This window comes from Anomaloglossus baeobatrachus, chromosome 2 (assembly GCF_048569485.1).
Source record: "Anomaloglossus baeobatrachus isolate aAnoBae1 chromosome 2, aAnoBae1.hap1, whole genome shotgun sequence".
In the NCBI taxonomy this organism is placed as follows: Eukaryota; Metazoa; Chordata; class Amphibia; order Anura; family Aromobatidae; genus Anomaloglossus; species Anomaloglossus baeobatrachus.
In genome coordinates this window covers 425,646,088-425,664,963 of record NC_134354.1, presented here as the reverse complement: position 1 = coordinate 425,664,963, position 18,876 = coordinate 425,646,088, and the positions used below count along the sequence as shown (strand labels likewise).

The following is an 18,876-nucleotide window of genomic DNA, read 5'->3' as shown; positions in this document are numbered from 1 at the left end:
ATAAAAAAATTTGGGATTTGTTTTAATGTCCTTGGTGATTTTTGTTTCAGTAGCTAATTTTGCTTGCTTGATTTCTTTTTTGCATTTCCTATTGATATCTTTATACTTCTGAAATTCTATTTCTGTATTCTCAGCCTTCAAGATTTTAAACGCCCGTTGTTTTTGTTTTATTATACTTTGTACTGTCTTATTTATCCAGAGTGGTTTCTTTTTATTCCTGGATATTTTATTACCACAGGGTATAGGTTTTTTACAGGACTCTAGTAGTACAGTTATCTTAAACTTACCCCATTTATGTTCGGTGTCCCCAGTTACCATGACTTTGTCCCAATCTACACATTTAAGCTCTTCCCTTAATTTGTAGAAATCAGTTTTCCTAAAATTCCAGGTTTTAGCATTTCCCGTTTGAAATGTTCTATTGAATATTATGTTGAAGTTTACCATATTATGATGGCTGGTGCCCAAGTGATCCCGGATCTGTAGATCTGAAATTGTATCCGGTCTATTTGACAGGACCAGATCTAGCAAATTATCTCCCCTTGTCGGTTCATCTACCATCTGAGAGAGGACATTGTCTTGAAGAACAAGACAAGAACTTACAGCTTTTAGCAAAACCAGAAGATTCTATGTCCCACTATATGTCTGGATAGTTGAAATCCCCCATAATAAGAACCCGATTATTATTACTGTTAGCTGCCTTTCCAATTTGTTTCACCCTCTATTTGTTCAGGTATGTTAGGAGGCGTATAGCAAACTCCAATTAGCATTTTTCCATTATTCCCCTCCCCATGTACATTTATTCATACTGACTCTACAGTGTTACCGTTCCCCCCAATGTCATCATTCAACACATCTTTTAGGTTAGATTTGATAATATACACACACCACCACCTTTTTTGTCTTTCTGTCCTTCCTGAATGTAGTATAACCCTGTATGTTTGTCACCCAGTCATGGCTTTCATCCAGCCAGGTTTCTGTAATGTCCACCACATCATAATCCATGGTTGACATAAGAGTCTCCAATTCATTCATTCTGTTTGCAAGACTTCTTGCAATTGCCAGTAGACATGTAATACTATTAACACATTTATTACTCCTAGCCTCCCTACGTTCCTTGCATGTCCCATCCCTCCCTGATCCTTCATTGACTCCTACCGTCTCATTGTCTCTATCTGCTCTATCTATCCATCACCTTATTTGCTCCACTACCCTCCTTCCCTCCAGATCCTAATTTAAAAGCTTCTCCATCCGTCTGACCATTTTCTCCCCCAGCACAGCTGCACCCTCCCCATTGAGGTGCAGACCGTCCCTACCGTAGAGCCTCTAGCCGACTGAGAAGTCGGCCCAGTTCTCCATGAACCTGAATCCTTCCTTCCTGCACCAATTTCTAAGCCACATATTTATCTCCCTAAGCTCCCGCTGTCTTTCTAGTGACGCTCGTGGCACCGGTAATATTTCTGAAAACACCACCTTGGAGGTCCTGGACTTCAGCTTCTCTCCTAGTATCTGTAATCATTTTAAAGGATCTTCCACCTGCCTCTAACTTTGTCATTAGTACCAATGTGCACCATGACCGCTGGGTTTTCCCCAGCCCCACCCAGCAATCTGTCTATCCGATCCGCAATATGCATAACCCGAGCACCCGACAGACAACACACTGTTCGGAATTCACTTTCTCGGAAACAGATGACCCTGTCTGTCCACCTAATTATAGAGTCCCCTACCACCAACATCTGTCTGGGCTTTGCTGCACTCCTATTTCCCTCCTTCCTACAGCAGTTGTTTTCCTGGTTGCTAGGAGCAACGTCCTGCTGTAGTGACCCTAGTCCTGGCCCTTCATTCCTAATATCAGCCAAACAGGCATAATTTCCAGGTTGTGCCAGGTCAGGACTAGGCTCCCTGACACTTTTCCCCCTACCTCATCTTCTAACTGTTACCCAGCTACCTACCTCTGGGTCCTGATCTTCCCCACCTCCACCCTCCTCTATAGCACTGGCCCCAGCCAGGGAAAGCTCAGTGAGCTCTAAACTCCTCTCCAGGATTGCAATGCCCCTGTGTGTTGCAAGCTGCTAATTTAGATCAGTTACCTGGGCTTCCAAATATGCAACATGCTTGGATCGAGTGCAGACATATTCTCACTCGAACGGCTGCTCAAGGCATGCATACATCTGACAAGATACACACCTGGTAGCATTGTCCATGGAGCACCTATTAAATGGGGATATAAACAGTAAAGTAGAAAAACAAAGAAAAATAAAACAATGGGAAACGTATGAGGATAAATTCAAACTATGTTCTTGTGTTAAACTATGAGATTGTGTTTAAACTATACACTTATCTGCAATCCCCGCACTTTGCTGCAGAACCTCGCATGCTCAGGAACCTCGCTTGTTCTGGCTGGTTTATATAGTTCTACAAGAACTACTAGAAGCACCCAGAAGCTTCTAACTGATCAATTGATCAAAATAATGGAGTGAATTAGAAGCCTAAGTTGCAGAAGCTCTTGGAACAGAGAGCCACAGGATGCCAGATTTCACTTCTGAGGAACTTGATGGCCACAAATTCTTAAACAAGACAACACCTCTAGGGAGTCAGTGTCAAAAGGGTTGTCCACTGTCCAGATGTTATTTTCCCTGATGGCCACCGCATGTAAATTCTTTGAGTAGATCTGCAAAGAACAGATTTTATAAAAAAAAAACAGGATCTGAGCTGCAAAACCCGGCAGCGGCCAAAACACATTGAAGGACCACCATGGCAAATAACAGCTGGTTGGTGGGGGTTGCTAGTATTGGACTTTCACCAAAATGATATTGATGACCTATGAATAGGGCATCAATATGCTGTGACTGGACAACCCCTTTAGGTGTAAGACACATGGCATGACAATCAGTGCGAGTGGAATGCGATAAAACATTGCATTCCACTCAGACCAATATTAGCCTATGTGTCAGCACCCATGATCGATTATTTTCTCAGCCCTAATCGGACCGAGAAAACAATCGCAGCATGCTGCGACTGTAATGCGTTCCTGGTTTCTCTTGCGTCCATTCTAATCTATGGGGCGAGAGAAAAATCGCACTGCACTTGCGGTACACCGATGTACCGCGAGTGCAGGGCGAGAATGGCAATAGCCGGCAATGGAGGAGAGAGGGAGATCAGGCCCTCCCCTCCGCAGCGCCAGCCCTCCCCTCCTCAGCACCGGCCCTCCCCTCCTGAGTGCTGCACCGTCCCCTGCAGCTGAGGTCCGATCGCATGATCGGACCTCAGTCGCAGTGACACTCGCATGACACTCAGCTCCTGCTGTGGTGCCAGTGTGAGCCGAGTGTCATGCGAGGATCACACTAGTCCCCCGTATGGCCCCGGCCTTATAGAAACAATGGGTTTAGAAGTGGAGTTTGGCTTGAAATAGAATCTATGAAGTGATTAACTCTGCATGAATCATGCGCTGCAGGAATCGGGCACAGGATTCCTCATTGCAGGCTTTACTATTAAATGTTGCAGCATTTTGGCTAAAATATGATTTAAAAGATAGCTGAGAATATCTGGGTCATTCCCGCTGGCTTTTCCCTGCACAGCTTAGGTAGATTGACAGGTCTTTTCTAATACACAAAACCATAGATGCCTGCAATGAGGGAGCCTTCCACTGATTCATGTTGCCCATGGTGCAGGCATCAAGAATAGCCTGACAGGTTACCTTTAACCCAATGTACAGGAAATCTTTACGTTTGCATTGACTGTACATACGTTAATGATCTAGGATCACCTATGAAAAGCTGGGAATAAACGTGAAAAAATTACCAGAGTTTTCTACTAAATAGTGAAACCTTTAAGTTTTCTCATTGCAGATAAGCTGGACATTGCCATAGGCTGTACTAATTTCTGCAGCTTTTTAGACCTAATCCAAATCTTGCTGTATGGCACTCTGTATATTTCTCAAATTACATGAATGGTTATAAGGCTAGGAATCATGCTACAGACTTTAGAATCAAATTTAAATAATAACAATGTGCTTGATCAGAATGGAATGCAATGTCACCTAAATAAATTTTTTTGGTCCCTTAAATAGGACTTTTCATCAAAATGTTGATACTGAACTGGACAAACGATGTAATAATAGCGGCAGAGCAAAATAAGACATATTTTTTGTTTAGTTTTTTAACTTGACCTTTTAGTTGCAGAGATATTAGCGATTGAAGTACTGGCACATAATGACTTTTTTTTAATTCCAAATAAGTGTTGTCAGATTGTTTTCACTGGGGGCGTGTACTTCATCTCCTGTATGAGGCTGACCAATCACTGCAGAAAAAGAACACACACCCCCAACATAACATGTTTCTCAGTAGGTGAGATATGAGGATGCCAATGCTGATCTCCTGCTCTCACCTCTTGCATAACTAGGCGTTTCTGAGTAAAGATCACAGATGACGCACACCTTTTTACTCTCATAACCCAGAAAGCTCTGCTGTATTGCCAGCCCTTTCACTGCTTGTCCATAGGTGAGAGCTCAACTTGTAAACTCAGAATGAACAATGCCATAGATCCCACCAGAGGAGGATACAGTGCACAATGAAATTCAGAATTGTACCCATGTCAGACAATGAATGGAATGAAAATTTACCCTGATACATAGCAATATGCATGTGTTAGTCTATTTTATGTGTGGACATGAACCTGGAAGCTCAGGATGCACAATGCTACTTTATACATCACACACAATAAAATATTAATAGAATATACAAAGTTAAATATGCATTTGCACTGATATATAGCAAACCTGCTTATCAGTCTTTACTTTACTTCTACCATTCAGTTCATGAAATAGGAAGTCCAGCCTGAGCGATCCTATAGAACCCAACCAGATAAGCTGATGACACATTACACAATGAAATTCATAACTGTAGCCATAGACCCTGAATGGAATATAAATTTATGATGATACATACAAGTGTGATAGTCTATTTTATATTTAGTATTCATTATATGAACCAGGAAGCTCAAGATGCACAATGCTAGTAACTACATGAATAAGTGTAAATTTATATTTCATTCAGCATACAGTACAGACCAAAAGTTTGGACACACCTTCTCATTCAAAGAGTTTTTCTTTATTTTCATGACTCTAAAAAATTGTAGATTCACATTGAAGACATCAAAATTATGAATGAAAACATGTGGAATGAAATACTTAAAAAAAAGTGTGAAACAACTGAAAATATGTCTTATATTCTAGGTTCTTCAAAGTAGCCACCTTTTGCTTTGATTACTGCTTTGCACACTCTTGGCATTCTCTTGATGAGCTTGAAGAGGTAGTCACCGGAAATGGTTTTCCAACAGTCTTGAAGGAGTTCGCAGAGATGCTTAGCACTTGTTGGCCCTTTTGCCTTCACTCTGCGGTCCAGCTCACTCCAAACCATCTCGATTGGGTTCAGGTCTGGTGACTGTGGAGGCCAGGTCATCTGGCGTAGCATCCCATCACTCTCCTTCTTAGTCAGATAGCCCTTATACAGTGGAGGTGTGTTTGGGGTCATTGTCATGTTGAAAAATAAATGATGGTCCAACTAAACGCAAACCGGATGGAATAGCATGCCGCTGCAAGATGCTGTGGTAGCCATGCTGGTTTAGTATGCCTTCAATTTTGAATACATCCCCAACAGTGTCACCAGCAAAGAACCCCCACACTATCACACCTCCTCCTCCATGCTTCACGGTGGGAACCAGGCATGTAGAGTCAATCGCTCACCTTTTCTACAAAGACACGGTGGTTGGATCCAAAGATCTCAAATTTGGACTCATCAGACGAAAGCACAGATTTTCACTGGTCTAATCTCCATTCCTTGTGTTCTTTAACCCAAGCAAGTCTCTTCTGCTTGTTGCCTGTCCTTAGCAGTGGTTTCCTAGCAGCTATTTTACCATGAAGACGCTGCACAAAGTCTCCTCTTAACAGTTGTTCTAGAGATGAGACGTTGTGTCCAAACTTTTGGTCTGTACTGTATATCATTATCATTAATATTTTGTTAGGTGGGATGCATAGCATTGTTCATCCTGAGCTTTCTAATTCATGGCTAGAATTCCAGATGTAAATAAAACTGACAAACAAGCATTACTATGTATAAGAATAAATATATATATTCCATTCATGGTCTATGGATACAACAATGAATTTCAAGTCCACAAATGTAAACGCACCCTTAATAGGCTTCTTGCTGTATTTTTGATAAATCAGTTTTATCTGCTGCAGATCTACCTGTTGTTTCAATACAGGATGGGGTGTAGATAGAGGTCATAAATATGGGGGGCCACATTGATGCAGATTTGTTATGCCTCTCAGTGCTAATCTTCTAATGAAACAGTGTTTTAGCAGAACTACAGCAAGTAACTCAGATGAGTTAGTAAAAAACTGGTGACAAAGACTTTCTTTTACTTGGAAATATACTTAGGGTATTCATCTATTTGGGCTCCCCCTCACACACACAAACATATATACTTAGGGTATCCATCTTTTTGGGCTCCCCTTGCACACACAAACATAGATACTTAGGGCACCCATCTTTTTGGGCTCCCCCTCACACACACAAATGTATATACTTAGGGTATCAATCTTTTGGGGCTCAGCTCACACACACACAAACATATATACTTAGGGTATCCATCTTTTTGGGCTCCCCCTCACACACACAAACATATATACTTAGGGCATCGATCTTTTTGGGCTCCCCCTCACACACACAAATGTATATACTTAGGGTATCCATCATTTTGGGCTCACCTCACACACACAAACATATATACTTAGGGTATCCATCGTTTTGGGCTCACACACACACACACACACACACACACGTATATATAATTAGGGTTATCATATTTTAGGGCTCCCCCTCACACACACACACACAAATGCATATACGTAGGGTATCCAATTTTTTGGACTTCCCTCACACACAAAGTGCTGCTCATCTGAGTGTTCATGTGTTTTCAATGAGGCAATGCAATGGGGTCCTCTGGCAGTGACTTATCTCACATGGGACCAAAAGGATCAAACATATACTTCACACTACCTTACGCTTCTGTCCCCGAGCATAATCTGTGAAGAACTTGGAAGCCCCACACACATGAAGTGGTTCACCAGTCCCACTGAAATTCACATTTTCAGCTGACTTAAAACTTTGGGGGTTCTTTACACTTGTCCATGTTCTTGTTCCAGTACTTTAACTCTAGGCCTTGCCTTCCAATAGCAAACACAGCTTAGAGGTAAGATGGACGCTCGCTATTCTCTTGATTAGTCTGGGTCGTAGTAGTCAAACCGGCACCATTTTGTTTGCATCTGCCACCTCTGCAGAGCAGAATATAAAGAAATATTTGTCTGTGAAATCCTTTTTTTTCTTACCCATTGTCCCGCCCTCTATAACTGTTGCTTAATTCCTATTTAAAATAAACTGTTTCTTGCTACACTACAAGATGTCACATTTGGAATCATTACAATTAAGGCCATGTGGTTGGATAATGCTATTACTGGGCCTAAAGAGTCCATTTTGGCTGTTTATTAAGGGTTAATTATATTAGGTGCATTCTATTTTAACGTTTGTTTGACTATATAATAGTGGAAATGATCTAAAAACAATCTATCATTTTTATTATCTGAATGGAAAACTACCGTAATTGTTTTTAGTATAATATTGCTTTTATATTAGGCTACACTATAGACACAAATATTCTCTTCCAATAAGATGGTGCTTTTTTCCCCCTCGTTAAGGGATAAATTTAGCATATTTACACAGCTCTGAAGCTGTAGTCTTTAGGACCAATCTGCAAGATAACAGCTTAATAAAGAAATATCAGGATAAATGTAGTGTCCATGACAATAAAATATGGTGGTTACCTGTATACATCATATTGGCAATGGTTGCATGTAATAATTGGAGCCTGTGTTCTCTGTCTTAGGCCCCCTTCACACGTTAATGAAAAACACTGACGTTCTTCACTGACGTGTAAAACACACACATGTCCCTCCGTGTTCCGTGATTCACGGCACACGTGGGTTGTCCATGTGCAATCCGTGATCCGTGTTCTGTGATCCGTGATTGCAAATGGACATTACTCACCTGCCTTCGCTCCTGCTGTCCCTGGTGCTGAACTACTCGGCTCTGCAGCGTCCGCCCACCACTCTCTGCAGCTACTTCCGGGTCGGCTGTTCCTGCTTTCATGAATATTCATGCGCCGGGCAGGAGCTGCAGAGAGCAGAGGCTGCACAGCGCGTCGCTGGAAAGGTGAGTTGAAAATGTTTATTATTTGATATGTCAGTGTTTTTCTGCTACGTGTTTCACGGATCCCACACGGATCACACCATAGTGTGGTCCGTGGGTCATCAGTGAAGCCAGAAAAAAACTGACTTGTCTCCGTGCAGAATCATGGACACGCATGTACGCTGCACGGAGACACGTTCAGTGAAAAATCACTGATGTGTGAGCAGACCCATTGATCATAATGGGTGTGCGTATGTCAGTGATTCTGGTTCGTATAAAAAAAACCACATACGTACCAGAATCACTGACGTGTGAAGGGGGTTTTAAGGCCATGAGCACACATTGAGTATTTGTTGGTGCATTTTTACCTCATTATTTGTAAGGCCACGTTTACACGTTCAGTATTTGTTGACTTTTTTACCTCAGAATTTGTAAGCCAAAACCAGGAGTGGGTGAGAAATACAGAAGTAGTGCCCGTATTTCTATTATACTTTTCCTCTGATTTTTCCACTCGTGGTTTTGCCTTACCAATACTGAGGTAAAAAAAATTACTAAATACTCAACGTGTGCCTAGGGGCATATCTTCAGGAGACGATTAACATTTTTTGTTTCTACACCTTCAGATAGTTAACCAATCAACAGAAAGTGAGCGCTGTGGCTGTCACTCCCTTCCTGTTGCTTCCTCCTCTCTCCGAAGGCAGGGAGACAGAAGCCAATGCTGATTGGATGCAGGGCTCGCGTGTCATTATAATGTCACGTTAGCACCAGGAACACAGTTTCTGACATCATTGGTACCACGCCAGCACCGGAGGTGAGTATAGGCTTTATTATTTTTATGAAGAATGAGAAGGCCTTGTCCAAGTAGTGGACAACCCCTTTAATTCATTTTTCTCACAGGTCAGTGGTGCAAATACAATTAACTTTTGCTTCCTTTTTTTCTTGTCAGCCTTGTTGCATAGTTTGGAACAGGCTAGGAAGTGTTATTTTACTCTTGACTATTAGTATTTTACTGTACTGCCTGTCACTTTGGTCCTCGGAGATACAATGGAGGACTCTGTACTTCATCATTTCCTAGTGACTATTATAGAATTCAACTTACTATAAGGTGCACCTTCAGTTTAAGCAGCAGAAATTAAGAAAAACATATTACCTAATATTTTAAGACTTCTCTGACAGTGTAAAGAAGTGTAAGGGTCAATATCACTAAACTTAATATACTAGGGTAGAATAGGTAGGTAATATATAAAATATTGGTAGTGTTTCTCTCCAGTGTGTGTATTATACATAAAGCTCTACACCACACCCATTATTTACACTGTCTGCAGAGTACACATATTTACAACACTGCTGCATACACAGTACATGCGCACTCAGCTCTGCTGGATATACACACAGCTCTGATACACACATTTGTGTTGCATGCATACACACAAGCATCTGTGCTATATGAGTACACACAGCCCAGGCTACATCAACACATACATCGCTCAGCCTCATCAACACACAAACAGTTCAGCTACATCAACTCACACACCGCTCAGGTACTTCAACAAACACAGTTCAGCTACATTAACACACACACACACACACACACACACACACTCTCACACACACACACTAAACACCACCATATTTTGAAGTTCCTACCAGGCATTGTGATTGATTATGTCACTTGAAAGCTCTTTCAGCTAGCCAGGATCTGCAGCATCCACAGCTTTCGTAATGTGCAGGTCCTGGTAGCCTGCTCTTCTGCCCTGCAATGATCTAACTGATGAAAGAACTGTGCCACTCATGCCACTATTCTACTGTGCATAATTTTCTCAGTTATCAGGGTGGACGCTGTGTTAGAATTCTACTCAATCAAAGGAAGCTGTCTTTCAACTATAAGACATGTACTTTGTTAGCAAGGGTTTTTTTTGCTAAAAATAGTGTTATAGTACAAAAACAAAACAATATACTCTTTAAGGCTCTGTGCCCATGTGTGTGTATTGCATGCAGTTACGCTGCGTTCTGCACCGCAGCGTAACTGCATGCGTCCTGCGTCCCCAGCACAATCTATGAAGATTGTGCATAATCCATGCGCACGTTGCATTTTAGAACGCATCGATTTGCTTGCTGCCAAATTGCTGCGTTCTAAAAAGCAACATGTCTCTTCTTTCGTGCGCTTTGGATGCAGCCCCTGCTCTGTCTATGGGAGGGGCTGCATCCAGAGCGCATGAAATCGGCTTTTCATTACATTGTTTTTCTACAGCGATTTGAAGCGCACGTGTGCTGTTCAAATCGCTGCAGAAATTTCTGCAGGGACAGGACGCAACGTGGGCACATAGCCTTACAATGATCTTATTAAACTGCTATGAAGCACACAAACCTGTCCTGTTTATATAAGGGTACAACTATTTCCATAGAAAACAAGTTATGAACTTGATAAGTGATGTTAAAGAAATAATTTGATCTATGGGCTGAATATTAACATTAACATTATTATTGTTTGAATTTGCTTTAGCATAATAATGCACTCGGCATTAAATATACCATGTTATAATGATGAACTGTTACGAGGGGGACCCGGGGAAGCATGCCAAGATGGGGAATGGACAGCTTCCGCCGGTCAAGGTCCACTGTGCGGTGTAAGGGACCGCTGCTATGGTGGGTGAAGAGTGAGCGGGTTGCTGCTAGCGATCGTCTGGAATGTCACAGACGATCTATGTACACCGGTCTGCCCTAACCCGTGTGGGTTGTATGGCAGGGATCACACGGCTCGGTGTACCTGTTGCACGGGGAAGCACAGAGGTGCCCACGCACGTGTGCCAGTGGAAGTCACGAGAATATGGCACGAGGGTAGCACAGAGGTGCCCACGCACGTGTGCTTTCAATAACCAGGTGAGTCCAGTGGAGACTCGAGGAGCTCACCTGGGACAGGAACACGGCCTGTAGAAGGAGCTACTGCCGGAGCAGCAAGGCAGGGACACGGCCTGCAAACCAGGTGCTGCCTAAGCAGCAAGGGCCAAGCCCACAGAAGAAGATAATGCCTGAGCAGTGGCGTGGCAGCACGCTGCCAGACATCCAAACATAGAAGGACGGTCGTGCGCCGCCATGATGGCAGGAGGAGCTTTTAAGGAGGTGTAGCTCCAGCCAAGGGCGGGCGCGAGGCGGAAATGACGGACTTGACCCAATCAGGATCCACGACATCCCAGCCTGGCCAGTCAGGATTCACCACGTCACCAGCCTTGTCATCAAGCCGTGTGACGTCAGTGGGCGAATCAGGATCCACCAAGCATAGCACATGCTCACCCTCCTGCCTCTGGGAAATAGAGGCGGGATCCTCGGTCTCACAATGTGTAGAGATAACGGGAGTCTCACTGCTTCCCTGAGCAGCAAACCTCTGCACATTGCGCAACCTCACAGACCTTCGAGGCTGCTGAGCAGGAGGAGCTGCGGCAGGCAAGGAATGGGAGACCGCCTCATTTCTTGCAACAGGAGTACCACTAGGTGTCACCCTTGTGCTGCCTCTCTGAGGAGGTTTCTCCTGCACTCTGCGCAGTCTGGCAGACCTTCGGCGCTGCTGAGCAGGAGCGCTCGTGGCAGGCAAGGAGACTGTCTCATTCCTTGCCACAGGAGAGCCACGAGGTGTAACATTGAACCACATTACATTACATAAAATATGTATAAATATATCATCATGTGCATAATACATATATGTAAGTGTTTAAAACAGAAAACCCACATTTGTGAGATGGCATATAAAAAAAGAACATGACTTCACAAGTTCTACACTTTCAGAGAAAGCTCCTAAAACATATGGCAAGATAAGATACAGACACACCAAGCCACTTCTTGGAAGCTGCACAAAGTTTAGGAGAAGATGGTGGGCTGAAGGTAGCAATATATGCAATATGAAATAGCCAATCAGCATAACCATACCTCCCAACTTTTAAAGAATGAAAAGAGGGACAAAGTTTGCAAATTTTTAGGCCACGCCCCCTAACCACACCCATTTCACAGTCACGCCCATATCCACTCCCCATCCACACCCATTCAGCATGGACACGCAGGCAGCCGGCGGGCCTCCAGCATGGACACGCAGGCAGCCGGCGTGCCTCCAGCATGGACACACAGGCAGCCGGCGGGCCTCCAGCATGGACACGCAGGCAGCCGGCGGGCCTCCAGCATGGACACGCAGGCAGCCGGCGGGCCTCCAGCATGGACACGCAGGCAGCCGGTGGGCCTCCAGCATGGACACGCAGGCAGCCGGCGGGCCTCCAGCATGGAGAGGCAGGCAGCCGGCAGGCAGCCGGCAGGCCCCAAGCACGGAGACGCAGGCAGCCGGCGGGCTTCCAGCACGGAGACGCAGGCAGCCGGCGGGCCTCCAGCACGGAGACGCAGGCAGCGGGCGGGCCTCCAGCATGGAGACGCAAGCAGCCACAGTGAGGCGGCCGGTCGCCCGCACAGTGAGGCGGCCGGTCGCCTTCACAGACAGGCGGCGGGCCGCCCGCACAGACAGGCGGCGGGCCACCGCACAGAGAGGCGCGGGCCGACCGCACAAAGAGGCGGCCCGAACAGAGAGGCGGCCGGTCGCCTTCACAGACAGGCGGCCGGCCGCCCGCCTTCACAGACAGGCGGCCGGCCGCCCGCACAGACAGGCGGCGGGGGGCGCCCGCACAGAAAGGCGGCGGGGGGCGACCGCACAGACAGGCGGCGGGGGGCGCCCGCACAGACAGGCGGCGGGGGGCGACCGCACAGACAGGCGGCGGGGGGCGCTCGCACAGACAGGTGGTGGGGGGCGCCCGCACAGACAGGCGGCGGGGGGCGCCCGCACAGACAGGCGGCGGGGGCGCTTGCACAGATAGGCGGTGGGGGGCGCCCGCACAGACAGGCGGCGGGGGCGCCCGCACAGACAGGCGGCGGGGGGCGCCCGCACAGAGAGGCGCGGGCCGCCCGAACAGAGAGGCGGCCGGCCGCACGCACAGAGAGGCGGCCGCCCGCACAGTGAGGCGGCCGTCCGCCTGCAGAGACAGGCGGCCGTCCGCCCGCAGAGACAGGCGGCCGTCCGCCCGCAGAGAGAGGCGGCCGTCCGCCCGCAGAGAGAGGCGGCCGGCCGACCGCACAGAGAGGCGGCCGGCCGACCGCACAGAGAGGCGGCCGGCCGACCGCACAGAGAGGCTCCGGCCGGGGGGGGGAGGGAGGGGAATCAGCGCTGGGGAGATTATGTTTACGTACCTTAGCAGCAGCACAGAGCAGACAGAGACTAGTTTCGGGCAGCGCGCTCCTCTCTGTTATGCCACGTCACGTGTTAGGATGGTAGGAGGGAAAAGCAGGGAGGCGGGGAGAGAGTGGGTGGGCGGAGCCTGGGAGACGGCCGTCCCGCCCGTGGCAACGGGACAAACAATGCAAACCGTGATAGTCCCGCTGTATCCGGGACGGCTGGGAGGTATGGCATAACACACAGACAAGGATGTAACCAATCAATTGTGAACCATTGTGTGAGGATTGAAAAGTAACCAATAATGTTCAAGTTGTATGTTAAAGCTTGTTAATAAATATGACCCCCAGGCATTGCTCAATTGGGGAACCGAAGCATTGTATGAGCTGAGTTTGTGACCTCTTCCTGTCGACGAGGCATTCATTGGGCACGTGGCTTGTGGCTTGGCTGATTGCCATAACAGTGATAACCTAATGTGATCCGCATTGTTTGGCAGAACTTTTATCCCCATTAGAATGGACAAGTAGAACAGCTGCTCGACTACCACTCCATTAATTCCCTATGGGACTGCCGGACAACGCTGAAAGTTCCCCGTAAGGGATAAAAAAATTCTCGTTCTGCCAAACAGTGTGGGCCTCAGCAGTGTTAACCCCACTAGTCAATAAGTTATCACCTATCCTGATAATTGATAACTTTTTTTCACCGGAGAGCGCCTTTAATTCTGCAGTATACGTATTATTCCACTTCCAAGGGTAAGAAAAAAAGCTTTTTCATTACTCTTAGTAAGACTGGTGCACTGTTGTGCCAAGATCAAACACTGCAAGGACCATGCATGAGATAGAGTACTGCACTATGACTGCGTTAGTTATAATGCACTCACAGCTTAGACTGGATTTATACTTGCTGTGGAACCAACACCCAAATAGATATTTATGACATATCTAATAGATGTGCCATAAATGTCTATGGTAAGAGTACACCTTCAAAATAAAAAATATAGCTTGAAAGTGCACCATATTAGTTCCACAAACACAATATATCGTCATAGAAGACTAATAGGTGCCACCACCTGAGGCTGCATGAATGTATCTTCAAAGACCTGTCCCGATATCTGTGATCAGTTAAAGGAGTTGTCCAGCCTTTGGCTAAAGGCCCCGTTACACGCAACGACATGTCTAACGATATGTCGTCGGGGTCACGGAATTCGTGACGCACATACGGTGTTGTTAGCGACATCGTTGCGTGTAACAGCTCCGAGCGAGTGTTAACGATCAAAAATACTCACTTTATCATTGATCGTTGACACGTCGTTCATTTTCAAAATCTTGGTCGTTGTGGACATAGGTTGTTCATTGTTCCTGCAACAGCACACATTGCTACGTGTGACACCCCGGGAACGACGAACAACAGCTTACCTGCGTCCTCCGGCAATGAGGTGGGCGTGTCGTTAATGCGGCTATTCTCCGCCCCTCCGCTTCTATTGGTCAGCCGCTATGTGACGTCGCTGTGATCGCGCATGAAGAACCCACAGCGACGTCGCTAGGAAGGTAAGTATGTGTGACAGGTGCTAGCGATGTTGTGCGCCACGGGCAGCGATTTGCTTGTGACGCACAAACGACAGGGGCGGGTGCTTTCATGAGCGACATGAGCGTGTAAAGCCCCCTTAAGTCTTTAGTCCCTCTATGTGACTGCAGACATGTGAAGCTTCACCTCTCGCACAGAGCACACTGTGAGGATTCTCCGGTGCCAAGAGTATGTTCTGTGCATCAGGAGAGTGCAGTTTTCCTTTGACCAATATGTTTTTCTGAACAAGAAAAATGTCTGTATCCTAATTTTCAGGACAGCACAAAATAGAATTGAAAAACAAATGTGGCCTAACGAGAGCAGACTATGCACAATATACATAAAGGAAATATATGCCTCTAATATAGCAGCTCAAGTAAAGGTATAAGAAGCAAATAGTGTAAAGTATATTAACCACATTATCTCACTTCTACATGCTTAAATCAAATTAATAAAACCAAAATGAAATACATGAAGCAAAACAAACAGCAGGAAACCTCTGTTAAAATAGAGTGTATACTTGTAGTTTTGTGGACAGAGCTTTATATTCTGCTGACATTGACAATTTGGACCTTAGTATTGAAATTGTCTATCAGTGAATGCAGCATTTGGTGATATTAGTGAAATCGCCTAAATCCAGATTACATATGTGATTTTCTGAGTTTAGGATTAAAGATTTTTAGCACTCCAAGTGAAACCCATTATATTTCCTATGTGAACCAGTATAATGCTGCTAAATGTTGTGTGTATGGGGGGGATTATAGCTGCTCTTAAACTATTGAAGATTATTGCTATCTTTTAAGCATACATGTCATCTTCACAATTTAATCTACCTTTGCTTTTCTTTCTCCTATCATTATGTTTGCCCAGGTTTCCATATATCCGCCAGACATAGATCAACCTGAGGATCTGCCTCCAGAGCTTATTTTCAATGAAAAGGATGTTACCATTGTGAGACATGTAGCTCAAGAGAGCAGATTGTCAGTCATTATATGTCTCACACTGTAACACACGCTTTGATTTCGAATAAGCTCTGGAGGCAGATTCAAATCCTTGTGTTATCTGATGTTTTTTAAAAGGACCCATTCACTCGAATAGGTGATTTTTAAAGGAATTTGTATGTAGGATAAGCCGTCTATATGGCCACACAGATCTCGCAAAGGGCGAGTTAGCAGTGTTCCCTATGTCACACCCATAGATCTTAACAGCTCATTGACATATTAAGAAAAACATTGACTTCTGTGGAATAAAACATCGGCTCGAAGATATCAAGCTGTAATTTTTTTCAGCTTTCTAAGACCTGCATGCCCATATAGATGGCTTAGGAGGGTTGATCCTACTGACAGATACCCTTTAAAAGTACCACTGCTGAGACTTCCATGATTCAGGTGCAGTCTATATGGAAATCTGTCCATGACTGTTTAATTTCCCTGCAGCACAATCGCAGGGAAAATATGGCATAAAACAGTGCTGATTCACACCAATAGGTTGCATGCATAATTCAGAGCAAAACAGATTTCTCAGATCTAAAGAGCAAATGCCCTAAAAGGTATATAAAAATGGGTGTAAAAAACAGCAAGGTTTATCTCCTGCATCAATAGCTGCAGTGATTCAGTGATTTTATAGTAATTTTTCTATAAATAGTTTGTAGTTTTCTATGAACACATATCTGCACAGTGATGTTTACAATTATCATGGCTCCCATATCTCCTGTGCTGGGGCTTTTAACACTAGAACTACTGAGGTAGTCATTTTGACTACTTTGCACCATGTATTTCTATATAGGTGTCACGAGTCCAGTAGTTCTAGTGTTAATCTACATGCTTAGTAAAGACCAGCAGTTACAGGTTGTGGATTGGGTACGCTTATAGAAAAGATTGATGATCAACAGATAGTTGAATGGAATTGGTGGTTATTATAGTCACGCTCTTCTACAAATTACCTGGCATTACCCGCACTAGCGTTGACATGTTTTTACATAGACATGTATGTATACATAGCTGCATGACCTTTTTTCTTTTTTTTTTTTTTAAGAGGGTCATAGGTTAGTGACCTTGGCTGGATTTCCTGACCGCATCTGCTGCTAATCCCACGGTTGAAGGTCAATCGCTGCACAATCACCTTCATGAGAACTAGGGACATCAGCTTCTGTCACTGTCCCCTGTCATACTGCATAGACAACATATACACCAGCACATCTCTGCTGGTAGAATTTAACCCCATCTCTACTGACTAATGCAGATAAAAATAGACTATGAAGAGAGAGGGACAGATGATAACATGACTGTATCCATGACATGTAGCGTTAGATGGCTGAAGCAAACATGTTTCCCAATTGCTACAGTACACTGCATTCAATTCTCTTCAGCTGTAAAATCAATATTATTATTACGTTTTTACATAGCGTAGCACATACCGATTTTGGCTTCTTGGTTGGGGTTAAGTTTTCATAGAAAGCTTTGGCTTCTGCCCATTTTTGCTTCTCTCCTGGGCTTTGATCGGAGGCCTGGTTGCTCTTGGGTCCTCCCTCTGCTGCATCCCCGGAGCCAGGCAGCATATTTTCAGTGCAGATTGCTGAGTTGAAAGACTTTAAGTACTGCTTATGCCAATGTGTGATGGAGAGTAGATGAGCAGCTGCGCCCTAGCCTATGTGCCCTCCTTTCTAATTCTCACCCTCTGATTGCGCTATTCTTTCTTTCATCTCTCTCAGTAGGCGTAATGCTGGCCAGATTTTCTATGGGATGCCTGCTTATTTTCTTTCTGTTATCTTGTCATTGTCTTAGCTTGTCTTCATATGTGCCCAATCTCTCTGCCTCTCCCCTCACCAGTGACAGGTCTTTATAAGGCATCCCATAAGCCCCCTGTGTTCTCGCCTCCTGATTCCATGAAATGGAGAAGGGAGGGATAAATATATACTAAGTGTAACTCCCCAGACCAGCTGAACGTTTCCTCCTCTCAGGCTTGAGCACTAAAGCTTTTCTCATAGGCTGGTCAATCTGCCTAGGAAACAGAAATGAAAGGAAAGCTGGAGTCTCCAGAGGGCAGAAGGATCCACCCCAAGCCTAGCAACAAATTGTCTGCATTTACTTTCCTTTTCGATAATGTGTCATAACTCATTGCACATGCATTCATGTATCGTGTTAGTGTTTTGGATCCCTACTTCTTGATGTTTTATTGATATTTGGCTTCATTTTTTCTGTGCCTTATTCTGGTTTTTAACTACTGCAGTGGAGCCAGTGTGGTATGGGTTAACTCCTAACTGTGCTGTTATGTAGTGAAGCCAGTGTGGTAAGGGTTAAATCCTAACTCTGCTGTTATGTAGCATAGCTGGCAAAGGTGAGGGTTAAATCCTTCCTCTGAATGTATTGATTGGAAATGCACCTGTAGTATTTTGTATACACTGTGTGCAGAATTATTAGGCAATTGAGTATTTTGATCACATGATACTTTTTATACATGTTGTCCTACTCCAAGCTGTATAGGCTTGAGAGCCAACTACCAGTTAAGTAAATCAGGTGATGTGCATCACTGTAATGAGGAGGGGTGTAGTCTAATGACATCAACAAACTATATAAGGTGTGCTTAATTATTAGGCAACTTCCTTTCCTTTGGCAAAATGGGTCAGAAGAGAGATTTGACGGGCTCTGAAAAGTCCAAAATAGAGAGATGTCTTTTAGAGGGATGCAGCAGTCTTGAAATTGTCAAACTCTTGAAGCGTGATCACCGAACAATCAAGCGTTTTATGGCAAATAGCCAACAGGGTCGCAAGTAGCGTGTTGGGTAAAAAAGGCGCAAAATAACTGCCCATGAATTGAGGAAAATCAAGTGTGGAGCTTCAAAGATGCCATTTGCCACCAGTTTGGCCATATT

General features: G+C 44.8%; 1 protein-coding gene across 1 annotated transcript in view; it reads right to left on the bottom strand.

The window, feature by feature from the left end:
* NT5C1A (5'-nucleotidase, cytosolic IA) overlaps nt 1-17,973 on the bottom strand; it is a 70,750-nt gene extending 52,777 nt beyond the window's left edge. The window contains exon 1 of the mRNA XM_075336218.1: nt 17,423-17,973. Within this exon, the coding sequence (XP_075192333.1) occupies nt 17,423-17,563 (141 nt within the window). The 5' untranslated portion in view covers nt 17,564-17,973. The remainder of the gene's footprint in view (nt 1-17,422) is intronic.
* Nucleotides 17,974-18,876: the final 903 nt, after the last annotated feature.